Source organism: Pollicipes pollicipes, unplaced genomic scaffold (assembly GCF_011947565.3).
Source record: "Pollicipes pollicipes isolate AB1234 unplaced genomic scaffold, Ppol_2.1 Scaffold_4740;HRSCAF=5597_pilon_pilon_pilon, whole genome shotgun sequence".
Lineage (NCBI taxonomy): Eukaryota > Metazoa > Arthropoda > Thecostraca > Pollicipedomorpha > Pollicipedidae > Pollicipes > Pollicipes pollicipes.
Genome location: NW_023596545.1, coordinates 21,894,560 through 21,908,957, shown reverse-complemented (window position 1 = coordinate 21,908,957; position 14,398 = coordinate 21,894,560). Strand labels below are relative to the sequence as shown.

The 14,398-nt window shown below is 56.2% G+C and overlaps 1 protein-coding gene across 1 annotated transcript; it reads right to left on the bottom strand.

Annotated features, from left to right (window-relative positions):
• Positions 1 to 387: 387 nt before the first annotated feature.
• On the bottom strand, positions 388 to 4,695 carry LOC119099219 (superoxide dismutase [Cu-Zn]). The gene is made up of 6 exons (XM_037222334.1): positions 4,645 to 4,695; positions 4,465 to 4,495; positions 3,236 to 3,347; positions 2,597 to 2,733; positions 2,178 to 2,275; positions 388 to 806 (listed from the first exon to the last, which is right to left on the bottom strand). Exons 1-6 carry the CDS (start codon positions 4,680 to 4,682, stop codon positions 668 to 670), a joined length of 555 nt encoding a protein of 184 aa, XP_037078229.1. The 5' UTR covers positions 4,683 to 4,695; the 3' UTR covers positions 388 to 667.
• Positions 4,696 to 14,398: the final 9,703 nt, after the last annotated feature.

Genomic DNA, 14,398 nt, shown 5'->3' with positions numbered 1-14,398 from the left:
GCATCACAATGGGTGACTCCAAAGACCATGATAGGAGCACAAGGCGCATAAAACCAGCTCGTTGTGAGTGTGGGCCCCGGTTCCGCGGAGCAAATCCGCTTGTTGTGAGTGTGGGCCCCGGCTCCGCGGAGCAAATCAGCTCGTGAGTGTGGGGCCCGGCTCCGCGGAGCAAATTTTTCCGCGCATGTAATATGCCCTCTTCGATGCACCATATTACGTAGCTGCACATCGCCGTAGGCAGCCACGCGTAGGAGCATAACGCCGTCCTTAGCATCTTCAGTGGGGAGAGGAAGCATCACGAGACAAATAGTTTACGAGATGAAGGGGACAATGCAAATGTAGATAATTCAAGCCTCAACCCTTCTGGCCTGTAGATTATAAAACAGCTCTCTATCCAACTATGTTTATTTCCAACACGTATTGAGCAAGATGTCAGCTGGCCGTACTCTACCATATATATTATCGCCTAGTGTCTGCGATATTTGAAAATGGCTGCCGCAATGACTGCCACAATGTCAGTGATGTAGATTACATCACTGGCATGCAAACGCACGTCACACACGCACACAAATACACACTCACACACATACAGAAAAACGAGCAGCGTAACCCAAAGCTCCTGTGGCGTTGTCTGTCAGCCACGTGGTTCGGATTGCTGGCCGGCTCTCTATTGCTTCATCACGATCAGCCCGCAGCCGACCCGGGCGCCGGCGTTGCCCGTTTTCTTGCTCTCGGAGTCGCCTCCCAGGCCCAGGTCATCCTCCAGGGCGTGGATGACGATCGCCCGGCCCATGATCGTCCGTTCACTGAAGCGCAGGTCGGTATCACTGGGAGCACGGGGCAACGGGTCACTGTGGTGGGGAGTCCGACGCCTTAGGGTGAGGGATTGCGTCACAGGATTGGATTGGATTGGATTGCTGACCTCCGCCACGGAGGGACGTGGCGGAGGTCAGCTCGGAGCTCGTCCCTCGGTAGACGTTCAATTGATTGGTACAATGATTTGCATCCTCGCATTCGGCAAATAGTCCGCTACTAAGATTGGTGCATGCTCGGTGCTTTTGGTAAAAATTGCGTTCTTCTACTCATTTAGTTTCACAATTCACTCGGCATTACCAATCAGTCGCTATTATAGGCACGGTGCCTGTATTGTACAACACTTTCGCGGACGTTCATTCTATCTAATTTTACGTTGCCATCGTGATTTATTGGTGGGTGACATTTATTCACATACGCAATGACGATTGTAAAAGACTGGCAAGGGTGGACGTGCTCCCGATTTACCTCCCCTCTGAATACGCTCCCGGCTGCAAACAACTTTGATTTCCTCAGGTATCAGGTGGTGTTTAAATATATTTTTAAAAGGTTTTAGGGGCCTTTACTTGGCTCTTGATGGCTCTACACGAGCAGCTCTTTTCGTCGTCCATTTTTTGGCAGCGCAGTTTTCCGTATCAGTCCAACAGGACATTTGAAAATGTTTACATATGCAACAAACATGCGGCTCTATGGATATATCACAATTGATGACGTGGTACAAAATATGCCTCCACATGAAACGAAAAATAAGCTTCACACTCAGAGGTAAAAGCGCATTCCATCCTTTCGGCCAAAGTGTTCTCGGAAAGAAAAGCGGAAGTTTGAGACTATCGGAGCCCATATATCAATTCTAGGAACAGATGTACCGGACTGCAGCCGAAGTTTACTGGTGAGGTGTACCGTTTTGTGCACGGTGTGCAGCACACGAAGATTGTCAAGACATGCTTGGAGAGAGAGAGAGAGAGAGAGAGAGAGAGAGAGAGAGAGAGAGAGAGAGAGAGAGAGAGAGAGAGAGAGAGAGAGAGAGAGAGAGAGAGAGAGAGAGAGAGAGAGAGAGAGAGAGAGAGAGAGAGAGAGAGAGAGAGAGAGAGAGAGAGAGAGAGAGAGAGAGAGAGAGAGAGAGAGAGAGAGAGAGAGAGAGAGAGAGAAGAGTAGAGACGAAGAGAGAGAGAGAGAGAGAGAGAGATGAGAGAGAGAGAAGAGAGAGAGAGAGAGAGAGAGAGAGAGAGAGAGAGAGAGAGAGAAAGTGTCCCCATTATTTAAAGATAGGTACGCCCGTACACAAATCTGGGTCAGCTGAGATCAGTGGCCATATGTGTAACGCTAAGCCACCTGTGACATGAGAGTGACATTCAGGTGCTCACTCTTCAAACAGCGTCTGCCGTTGATCCGCCATGTCGAACCGCGCTGTGCCGCTCTCATCGGCAACGACGTTGCCTAAGTCGGCAATATGGCGTTGGTCCTGCCATGGGAGTTCACAGGTTAGGCTGAGGCGAGGGACAGGTCCCTGTCCGTCGAGTGTACAAAATTGGTGTCGTGACGATCTGGCTCTAATTATATGGACCTGTTTGGCTTTCAGAGGCACCAAAAGATGGAAGCATACTGGCCCATTGATTTAATAACTATCAACTAAAAAAAAGTCATATAAGTGCAGACGACCACAAATGGAACAAACAGAAACCCTCAGCAACGGGAGATCCACGACGCTAGGGTTCCCTGCAATTGTGCTGCCACCTGGCGAGGGGATGGGCGATAGCGGCGCCCTCTACAGCGAACCACCGACCTCTAGGTTGGGTTGAGCGCCGTGGTCAGTGGAGAGCGGGTTGAAGTGCGATCCGGCGTCGGAGCAGGCGCTGGTCAGCTCGCCGTTCTCGTGCACGTGCAGGCCGTGTAGTCCGGGCGCCAGACCTTCAATGCTTCCTACGGCATGATGGTCCGGCGGCCGCGATCAGCACCCGACAGCTGGATGGGGCGCTCCGCCACAAAGCGGGGGGGGGGGGGGGGGGCATAACTTGTTCCATCTTTTGCGGTATTTACCATTAGTTCTATACATATATATAAAAATCAGCTATTTACAGAGCCTTGATGCACCCTAGAATTCTGAACCAAGTGGATCTGCTGTTTACAGGCAAGTCACGGCTAGGCCGTGGTAGAGGTTATTGAAATACGAGATGGCAGGTTGCAAAATGCGCAAAGTAAGCGTTTATGGCTCATCTTCCCCGAGACACTGTTAAAATTCGCATTGGTTGTGTCTTCAATGGGACCGAATGAGCAATTATGCCACATTTTGAATTTATTTGTCCATCTAAGCATTTGTCACGTACATGATTTACGATGGTAAAGTGATAAACACATGCACTGGCGCAGGGATGTCTCCTAGACCGTGAGGAGGACAGTCAATATCTCATCTGAATCAGCCCACCTTTGATCTGGACGGGCTCGTCGTGGCTCTGCTGGAAGAGCTCGATGCGTCCCTGTACGTGCTCGTCTGTGCCGGCTTGGATCACAACTTCGGCCTCCATCGCCGCCAGTGACTGGGACGGGGGCAGAGGCACGCGGTTAGCTCACCGGCCACCACACACAGTGTGGGCCCGCTCAAGGTGTGCACACTGCTCCCATCTGCTATGAAAGACGCTTACGCATATCCTGGCATATCGTTCGCCTGAATAATAGGCTAGACTGTGACGTTGGTTTTCGTTTGGGGATGTATGTTTCGAAACTTTGAGAGTGAGATGTCTTAAAGTCATGCTTGTGCACGGAAATTGTTACGTTGAGACGGAACAACGGTCCACAAGGTGGTTTGAAAACTTGCGAAGAAAGCTACACGCCGCTACAAATCACACGAAAAACGGAAATATTCCGTCCACTTCGAGAGCGATGACTGAATATTGTGTTACAAACTAACTCACTTGCGTAGAGTACCCAAACTAGGTCTCTTGGCATAGTTGATTTTCTTGCCTCTAAAAACATTTTATGAGTGGTTTGACCTCGCGTGTAGGCAGCTCCAGACGCGCAGCTGTATGTTACCGCGCCGTTCCCGGAGTGACGCCCATTAAATACACAAGTTTATACATTGGTAATCCGAAGTAAAACCCACAAAAAACCAAATACACCAGTTTTATTTGTCAATTTGTTCCAAGCGAGCGAAGCTTAACGTTAACCAGCTAGGTAATGTGTTTCCTTGCCGGACAGACCCGGACGTTTGCGCTCTTGTGGGGCTTATTTCTCTGAAACCATTTATACTGCCATACATTGTTTTAGGAAATAGAGTGCGATTCGTGATTGCATCGTTGATCGATTGACGCTGATCGGTGCGATTGTAAGCAGCAGTGCTGGCATTTTTGCAAGATAGTTGCGTACAAGATGTCTTATCAGACGGAGGCTTCATGCACCATTGTAGTATTATCACAATTTGACCCGCCCTGGTTGGTAACCATGAACGCGACATTTCTTAATCGCCAAAAAAAAAAACGAAAGAAGAAGAGTAGTTAAAACCAGGTCTAGGTCTCGGTGCGGCTTGGCATCACCGCGTCACGAGACCATGAGATCAAGACCGAGGGAGGCCACGAGACCACACGAGATTTTAGTACTCTTACAAGCATCGGAGACGTCGCTCATCAAAATACGATGGAAATGAGATGATTCACTGACCTTGTCCACAGCAACTGCACAGATGATCAAACTGCAATGAACAAAACCTTTGTCAAACGAAATTGCTTGCAATAGCGACTTAACGATTTGAAAGTGCTTCTTTGCTCGGGGGTGAAGCACACATTTCATCTGGTGCATACCACATAGCTCTGATGCGTTGAGAAAGAGAACGCCGCTTACCAAATGACGGTCTTCATTGTGGGTGCGCTGTTGCTCATCGGAGGCAGATGTCTGCAGATGTAGGTCATTCGTGTTATGGGGCTGCCATCACTCTGACCCTCAGCACATTAGTTTGAAACATTAACTTTTGAATATAGCGGATACTGACTAAGCTGCGGGTAGCCGCTGACAAAACACTACTGGTCTCCGTTATGTTGTAATGCGAAGGCAGCAGGCATCCGTGTTATCTGGTGTCAATAAGCCCATGGCTGGTCGGGTAGAGGCAGAGAGACAGCCAGGATGCCAGCCGTTGGAATCGGCTGATAGCGCTCACTTTCCGATCTTTTTTGCACAAGAGTGATGTCCACTGTCAGAGCGAGGCAAAAAGTTGTTAACGGTGATTTCCGTCAAGTAAAAACCAATAAGCACAAATCGCTTAATTGTCAAGCTGCACAACAACACCATGATACATGTCATACTATACATGTGTATTATAAGAATTATTCTTCTGTGTTATAGGCAGGGTCAGTACGTTAGAAGGGGAGGCAAAGAACGCAGCTGCCCTCCCTCCCCCCCCCCCCTTCAGATCAAGGAGGCCCCATAACTAAGCTAGAAACAGCCAATCGGGCTCAGGAGCCCATTTGCTACATCATGAGGCCCGCTTCCTGGAACATGAGGCCATTCTTATGCATAAGATAGCCAGCATTCTAGACCAGGAGGCCTTGTCTTTTGTTAGGGAGGCCCATTTACTGTCTCAGGATGTCTCCGTTACAAGCTAGGAGGCCCCTGTCCTGGGTTAGGAGGCACCCTCTATATTCAGGAACTCAAGTTATGGAACTCTGTGTTCAGGGGTTTAATTTCTGGCACAGGTTTGGGATTTTGCTAATTTCTGGAATTCGTTCCATGTATCCGAGGCCACGACTCCAGAGCAGGATGCCCTGTTTTGGGATAGCGAGACCCATTAAGTAGATTTGGAGACCCCTTCGTGAACCATAAGCATCCTGTTTGAATTAGGAGACCGTTCTACGCATCAGTGGTCATTTTCTGGAGTAGGAGGCACTGTTTTAGGCTGGCAAGGCACTTCGCCAGGTAACTCTGGGTTAATTTTTTTAATTATCGACATTCATTCCTTTGGATGTGATACACGTAACAGTTTGGTGAGGGATATATCCTCACGGTGCCCCTCCCTCTCGAATACAACAGTGCGCAGGATATCCCAACAACACTGCCTGTGAGGAGGCCCCTCTTTGTCCATGAGCCTGAAAATCCGGTCCCTCAACTCAAGACCCATGGCACCGCCCCTGATTGTAGGTTTTGGTTTTAACAGACATGTTTCTTGCACAAACCGAAAAACCCTGTAAGCAGATAGAAGAAACCGGTATGCAAACGCGAGCGCCGATTAAAAAAAAACGGTGGTCTAATCTACTAAGTCCTTGTCAATGCAAAATGACAGGATGGGCAACGATGCAATTTTCAACGACTGAAGTGTAACAAACGGAAGACAGAACTAACCTTAACAGCCACGGTACGTGATGTTCGTGCGCCACCAGTCGACCAGTCTTTTATAGCCGGATAACAGCCAACAGGTGGCTTTTTCTCCACGAACTGTGACAGAGCGATATGTTTTCCGGGTGCAGGCCCACGCTGTAACGACCGCAATTCTTCCTTTGTGTTATTGTTTGTTTTGTGTGGAGCAGAGGTAAGTAGTGAAGTACTGTGCTGCACGGGTTTTCATGTCAGAGGACTGTGGAAGCCCGTGGCACGATGACTACCCTTCCCCTGCATTGTTTTCCCTTGTTTCCTCCACTCTTTGCCCTTTCTTCCCACAACAGACGTGCCCAAACGGGGCTCAGCCGAACGGAAACAATCACTTTGCGGGTGCCGACCTGGAATCATATGTATTTGAACCAGCTCACGTTTCCCGAGTTTGCCGCGACGCAGCCGTTCTCTCTTACGTAAACTCAGCACGAGCACGCGCCGCTCCGTGTTATCCGGCCGAGGGGGATGGGAGAGGTGCTCGCCGCCGCGCTGGGACGAGTGTGGCTGGTGTGTCCCTCGGTGCTGGGACGGGTCCAGCTGGCGCGGCCCCTGTCGGACCGTGCGCTGCCGTGCAGCTGACGCGCCGCTGGCTGTTCCGGCAACATGCGCTACATCGGTGCACATAGATAGTCCTGGTATGCACGTAGTGTGTCGCAGGACAGGTTATCATCCGTGCAGATGCGCAATACATTATACATGACGATGACGAGAACGCCTGCTAGTATGTATTATCTGTCCCAATTCGCTCACTACGTAAGTAGGCCACAAGTTCGCGTAGCTCTTCAGTACAATACGCTAAAAGTGATACCATTATCAGTGTCGTTGGCTCATTAGCATGCTAACGGTTCCAATTTGCTTCGATGCGCCCGAAGATAACGCCGTTGGTTTCGTGTACGCATATATACACCAAGAACAAGGATCGTCAATATCCAACCGCGACTACGTATATTTCGCCTCGGCATCAGAGCACTGTGATATACGTCCGATCCTCGGCGCTTGTGTTAGGCGGCGCGGGTGTCGGAAACCTCACCACGAGCTCCACGTCAGTGTGACGGTCACACGACCGCAGGTCAGCCGCTTCGTGCTGTGGCAACGTCCTAAAAGACAAAGAAGCCTATTGTCGAAGGGCAATCACTAAACAATGATCGGAACGTGTTCACAACCAATTTAGATTTGGAGGACATCCTTCCATGAGAACGGCCATCGAATCACGTTTGTCTGTTCTCAAGCAAAAGCGCAAGTATCGAATGAGAAGCACGGTGAAACTAATTTCAAATACACAATGATTGACTGAAACCAGCGGACACTAATGACTTGATGGGCAAACACAGCTTCTTCACGTCATACTAGCCCCGTGCACCATCTCCTGAGGCTGTCAGATGGATGACACAAGCATGCTGTAAGCGGAATAAACCTCAGGCATTGTCACGATCTGTGTGGGCGTTAGCGCGTCCTTTTCCCGACTTGTTTTTTCCTGACGGACCTTAAGTCCCACCCGGGGCGGTGGCTCCCCCGACAGCAGCGGCGCGCCGACCCCTGAGGGGGTGACTGACCACCAGTGGACGCCGTCTCGCAGGAGAGCCAGCTGAAGGGGCGTCCGGCAGGCGCCGCTCGGCCCGGGCGGAACCGGAACAGCGGCCAGCGCATCTGCGGCAGAAACGACGCCTGCTTACGGCGACCCGTCATCTGATCGGTGTGTTGTCCCAACGGCTGGTCAGACGCCTGCTTACGGCGACCCGTCATCTGATCGGTGTGTTGTCCCAACGGCTGGTCAGACGCCTGCTTACGGCGACCCGTCATCTGATCGGTGTGTTGTCCCAACGGCTGGTCAGACGCCTGCTCACGGCGGCCTGTCATCTGATCGGTGTGTTGTCCCAACGGCTGGTCAGACGTCTGCTCACGGCGGCCTGTCATCTGATCGGTGTGTTGTCCCAACGGCTGGTCAGACGTCTGCTCACGGCGGCCTGTCATCTGATCGGTGTGTTGTCTCGACAGCTGGTCAGACGCCTGCTCACGGCGGCCTGTCATCTGATCGGTGTGTTGTCCCAACGGCTGGTCAGACGCCTGCTCACGGCGGCCCTCCATCAGATCGGTGTGTTGTCTCGACAGCTGGTCAGACGCCTGCTCACGGCGGCCCTCCATCAGATCGGTGTGTTTCTCGACAGCTGGTCAGACTTCTGCTCACCGGCGGCCCGTCATCTGATCGGTGTGTTGTCTCGACAGCTGTCAGACGCCTGCTCACGGCGGCCCTCCATCAGATCGGTGTGTTGTCTCGACAGCTGGTCAGACGTCTGCTCACAGGCGGCCCGTCCATCTGTGTGTTGTCTCGACAGCTGGTCAGACGCCTGCTCACGGCGGCCCTCCATCAGATCGTGTGTTTTCTCGACAGCTGGTCAGACGTCTGCTCACGGCGGCCCTCATCTGATCGGTGTGTTGTCTCGACAGCTGTGTCAGACGCTGCTCACGGCGGCCCTCCATCAGATCGGTGTTGTCTCGACAGCTGGTCAGACGTCTGCCACGGCGGCCTGTCATCTGATCGGTGTGTTGCCTCGACAGCTGGTCAGACGCCTGCTCCGGGGCGGCCCTCCATCAGATCTGTGTGTTTGTCCGACAGCTGGTCAGACGTCTGCTCACGGCGGCCCTCCATCAGATCTGTGTGTCTCGACATCTGGTCAGACCCTGCTCAACGGCGGCCCCTCCATCAGATCGGTGTGTTGTCCTCGACAGCTGGTCACTCTGCTCACGGCGGGGGGGCCCCTCCATCAGATCGGTGTGTTGTCTCGACAGCTGGTCAGACGTCTGCTCACGCGCGGCCCTCCATCAGATCTGTGTGTTGTCTCTACAAGCTGGTCAGACGCCTGCTCACGGCGGCCCTCCATCAGATCGTGTGTGTTGTCTCGACAGCTGGTCAGCTGTCGAGACAACATGCTCACGGCGGCCCTCCATCAATCGGTGTGTTTGTCTCGACAGCTGGTCAGACGCCTGCTCACGGCGGCCCTCCATCAGAATCGGTGTGTTGTCCGACAGCTGGTCAGACGCCTGCTCACGCGGCCCTCCATCAGATCGGTGTGTTGTCCTCGACAGCTGGTCAGACGCCTGCTCACGGCGGCCCTCCATCAGATCTGTGTGTTGTCTCGACAGCTGGTCAGAGACGCCTGCTCACGGCGGCCCTCCATCAGATCGGTGTGTTGTCGTCGACAGCTGGTCAGACGCATGCTCACGGCGGGCCCTCCATCAGATCGGTGTGTTGCCGTCGACAGCTGGTCAGAACGCCTGCTCACGGCGGCCCTCCATCAGATCGGTGTGTTGTCTCGACAGCTGGTCAGACGCCTGGCTCACGGCGGCCCTCCATCAGATCGGTGTGTTGTCTCGACAGCTGGTCAGACGCCTGCTCACGGCGGCCCTCCATCAGATCGGTGTGTTGTCTCGACAGTCCGGTCAGGACGCCTGCTCACGGCGGCCCTCCATCAATCGTTGTGTTGTCTCGACAGCTGGTCAGAACGTCCTGCTCACAGCGGGCCCGTCATCTGATCGGTGTGTTTGTCTCGACAGCTGGTCAGACGCCTGCTCACGGGCGGCCCTCCATCAGATCGGTGTGTTGTCTCGACAGCTGTCAGACGCCTGCTCACGGCGGCCCTCCATCAGATCGGTTGTGTTGTCTCGACAGCTGGGTCATACGCCTGCTCACGGCGGCACCTCCATCAGATCGGGTGTGTTGTCTCGACGCTGGTCAGACGTCCTGCTCACGGCGGCCCTCCATCAGATCGGTGTGTTGTCTCGACAGCTGGTCAGACGCCTGCTCACGGCGGCCCTCCATCAGATCGGTGTGTTGCCTCGACAGCTGGTCAGACGCCTGCTCACGGCGGCCCTCCATCAGATCGGTGTGTTGTCCTCGACAGCTGGTCAGACGGCCTGCTCACGGCGGCCCTCCATCAGATCGGTGTGTTGTCTCGACAGCTGGTCAGACGCCTGCTCACGGCGGCCCTCCATCAGATCGGTGTGTTGTCTCGACAGCTGGTCAGACGCCTGCTCACGGCGGCCCTCCATCAGATCGGTGTGTTGTCTCGACAGCTGGTCAGACGCCTGCTCACGGCGGCCCTCCATCAGATCGTGTGTTGTCTCGACAGCTGGTCAGACGGCCTGCTCACGGCGGCCCCTCCATCAGATCGGTGTGTTGTCTCGACAGCTGGTCATACGCCTGCTCACGGCGGCCCTCCATCAGATCGGTGTGTTGTCTCGACAGCTGGTCAGACGCCTGCTCACGGCGGCCCCTCCATCAGATCGGTTGTTGTCTCGACAGCTGGTCAGACGGCCTGCCTCCACGGCGCCCCTCCATCAGATCGGTGTGTTGGCCTCGACAGCCGGTCAGACGCCTGCTCACTGCGGCCCTCCATCAGATCGTGTGTTGTCCTCGACAGCTGGTCAGACGGCCTGCTCACGGCGGCCCTCCATCTGATCGGTGTGTTGTTCTCGACAGCTGGTCAGACCGCCTGCTCCAACGGCGGCCCTCCAATCAGATCGGTGTGTTGTCTCGACAGCTTTCGTGGGGTCGACGCCTGCCTGCTCACGGCGGCCCCTCCATCAGATCGGTGAGTGTTGTCTCGACAGCCTGGTCAGAACGCCTGCTGCACGGCCGGCCCAAAATCCATCAGATCAAGGTGGGGTTGTCTCGACAGGCTGGTCAGACGCCCTGCTCACGGCGGCCCTGCCATCAATATCGGTGTGTTGTCCTCGACAGCTGGTCAGACGCCTGCCTCACGTGCGGCCCTCCATCAGATCGTGTGTTGCCTCGACAGCTGGTCAACGCCTGCGTGTCACGGCGGCCCTCCATCCCAGATCGGTGTGTTGGCCTCGACGCTGGTCAGACGCCTGCTCACGGCGGCCCTCCATCGAATCGGTGTGTTGTCTCGACGCTGGTCAACGCCTGCTCACGGCGGCCCTCCATCAGATCGGTGTGTTTCTCGACAGCCGGTCAGACGCCTGCTCACGGCGGCCCTCCATCGATCGGTGGTGTTGTCTCGACAGCTGTCAGACGCCTGCTCACGGCGGCCCTCCATCGATCGGTGTGTTGCCTCGACAGCTGGTCAGACGGCCTGCTCACGGCGGCCCTCCATCAGATCGGTGTGTTGTCTCGACAGCCGGTCAGACGTCTGCTCACGGCGGCCCTCCATCAATCGGTGTGTTGTCCTCGACAGCTGGTCAGACGTCTGCTCACGGCGGCCCTCCCATCAGATCGGTGTGTTGCCTCGACAGCTGTCAGACGCCTGCTCACGGCGGCCCCCTCCATCAGATCGGTGTGTTGTCTCGACAGCCGGTCAGACGCCTGCTCACGGCGGCCCCCATCAAGATCGGTGTGTTGCCTCGACAGCCTGGTCAGACGCCTGCTCACGGCGGCCCTCCATCAGATCGGTGTGTTGCCTCGACAGCTGGTCAGACGTCTGCTCACGGCGGCCCCTCCATCAGATCGGTGTGTTGTCCTCGACAGCCGGTCAGACGCCTGCTCACGGCGGCCCGCCAGCAGATCGGTGTGTTGCCCTCGACAGCTGGTCAGACGTCTGCTCACGGCGGCCCTCCATCAGATCTGTGTGTTTGTCTCGACAGCTGGTCAGACGCCTGCTCACGGCTGGCCCTCCATCAGATCGGTGTGTTGTCTCGACAGCTGGTCAGACGCCTGCTCACGGCGGCCCTCCATCAGATCGGTGTGGTTGTCTCGACAGCTGGTCAGACGTCCTGCGTCACGGCGGCCCTCCATCAGATCGGTGTTTGTCTCGACAGCTGGTCAGACGCCGCTCACGGCGGCCCGTCATCATGATCGGTGGTGTTGCCTCGACAGCTGGTCAGACGTCCTGCTCACGGCGCCCTCCATCAGATCGGTGTGTGTTCCTCGACGCTGTCAGACGCCTGCTCACGGCGGCCCTCCATCAGATCGGTGTGTTGGCCCTCGTACAGCTGGGTCAGACGCCTGCTCACGGCGGCCCTCCATCAGATCGTTGTGTTGTCTCGACAGCTGGTCAGACGTCCTGCTCACGGCGGGCCCTCCATCAGATCGGTGTGTTGTCTCGACAGCCGGTCAGAACGCCTGCTCACGGCGGCCCTCCATCAGATCGGTGTGTTGCCTCGACAGCTGGTCAGACGCCTGCTCACGGCGGCCCTCCATCAGATCGGTGTGTTGTCCTCGACAGCTGGTCAGACCTCTGCTCACGGCGGCCCTCCATCAGATCGGTGTGTTGCCCTCGACAGCTGGTCAGACGTCTGCTCACGGCGGCCCTCCATCAGGTCGGTGTGGTTGTCTCGACAGCCGGTCAGACGCCTGCTCACGGGCGGCCCTCCATCAGATCGGTGTGTTGTCTCGACAGCCGGTCAGACGGCCTGCTCAACGGCGGCCCTCCATCAGATCGGTGTGTTGTCCTCGACAGCCGGTCAGACGCCTGCTCAACGGCGGACCCTCCATCAGATCGGTGTGTTGTCCTCGACAGCTGGTCAGACGCCTGCTCACGCGGCGGCCCTCCATCAGATCGGTGGTGTTGTCCTCGACAGCTGGTCAGACGCCTGCTCACGGCGGCCCTCCATCAGAATCGGTGTGTTGTCTCGACAGCTGGTCAGACGTCTGCTCACGGCGGGCCCTCCATCAGATCGGTGTGTGTTGCCTCGACAGCCGGTCAGACGCCTGCTCACGGCGGCCCTCCATCAGATCGGTGTGTTGTCTCGACAGCCTGGTCAGACGCCTGCTCACGGCGGCCCTCCATTCAGATCGGTGTGTTGTCCTCGACAGCTGGTCAGACGCCTGCTCACGGCGGCCCTCCATCAGATCGGTGTGTTGTCCTCGACAGCTGGTCAGACGCCTGCCTCACGGCGGCCCTCCATCAGATCGGTGTGTTGCCTCGACAGCTGGTCAGACGCCTGCTCACGGCGGCCCTCCATCAGATCGGTGTGTTGTCTCGACAGCTGGTCAGACGCCTGCTCACGGCGGCCCTCCATCAGATCGGTGTGTTGTCTCGACAGCCGGTCAGACGCCTGCTCACGGCGGCCCTCCATCAGATCGGTGTGTTGTCTCGACAGCTGGTCAGACGCCTGCTCACGGCGGCCCTCCATCAGATCGGTGTGTTGCCTCGACAGCTGGTCAGACGTCTGCTCACGGCGGCCCTCCATCAGATCGGTGTGTTGCCTCGACAGCCGGTCAGACGCCTGCTCACGGCGGCCCTCCATCAGATCGGTGTGTTGTCTCGACAGCTGGTCAGACGCCTGCTCACGGCGGCCCTCCATCAGATCGGTGTGTTGTCTCGACAGCTGGTCAGACGCCTGCTCACGGCGGCCCTCCATCAGATCGGTGTGTTGTCTCGACAGCTGGTCAGACGCCTGCTCACGGCGGCCCTCCATCAGATCGGTGTGTTGCCTCGACAGCTGGTCAGACGCCTGCTCACGGCGGCCCTCCATCAGATCGGTGTGTTGCCTCGACAGCTGGTCAGACGTCTGCTCACGGCGGCCCTCCATCAGATCGGTGTGTTGCCTCGACAGCCGGTCAGACGCCTGCTCACGGCGGCCCTCCATCAGATCGGTGGTGTTGTCTCGACAGCTGGTCAGACGCCTGCTCACGGCGGCCCTCCATCAGATCGGTGTGTTGTCTCGACAGCTGGTCAGACGCCTGCTCACGGCGGCCCTCCATCAGATCGGTGTGTTGCCTCGACAGCTGGTCAGACGCCTGCTCACGGCGGCCCTCCATCAGATCGGTGTGTTGCCTCGACAGCCGGTCAGACGCCTGCTCACGGCGGCCCTCCATCAGATCGGTGTGTTGTCTCGACAGCTGGTCAGACGCCTGCTCACGGCGGCCCTCCATCTGATCGGTGTGTTGTCTCGACAGCTGGTCAGACGCCTGCTCACGGCGGCCCTCCATCAGATCGGTGTGTTGCCTCGACAGCTGGTCAGACGTCTGCTCACGGCGGCCCTCCATCAGATCGGTGTGTTGCCTCGACAGCTGGTCAGACGCCTGCTCACGGCGGCCCTCCATCAGATCGGTGTGTTGCCTCGACAGCTGGTCAGACGCCTGCTCACGGCGGCCCTCCATCAGATCGGTGTGTTGTCCTCGACCGCTGGTCCTCAGATCGTGTCTCGCTGGTCCCGCACGGCGGCCCTCCATCAGATCGGTGTTTTCTCGACAGCTGATCGGTGTTTGCCTCGACAGCTGGTCAGACGCCTGCTCACGGCGGCCCTCCATCAGATCGGTGTGTTGTCTCGACAG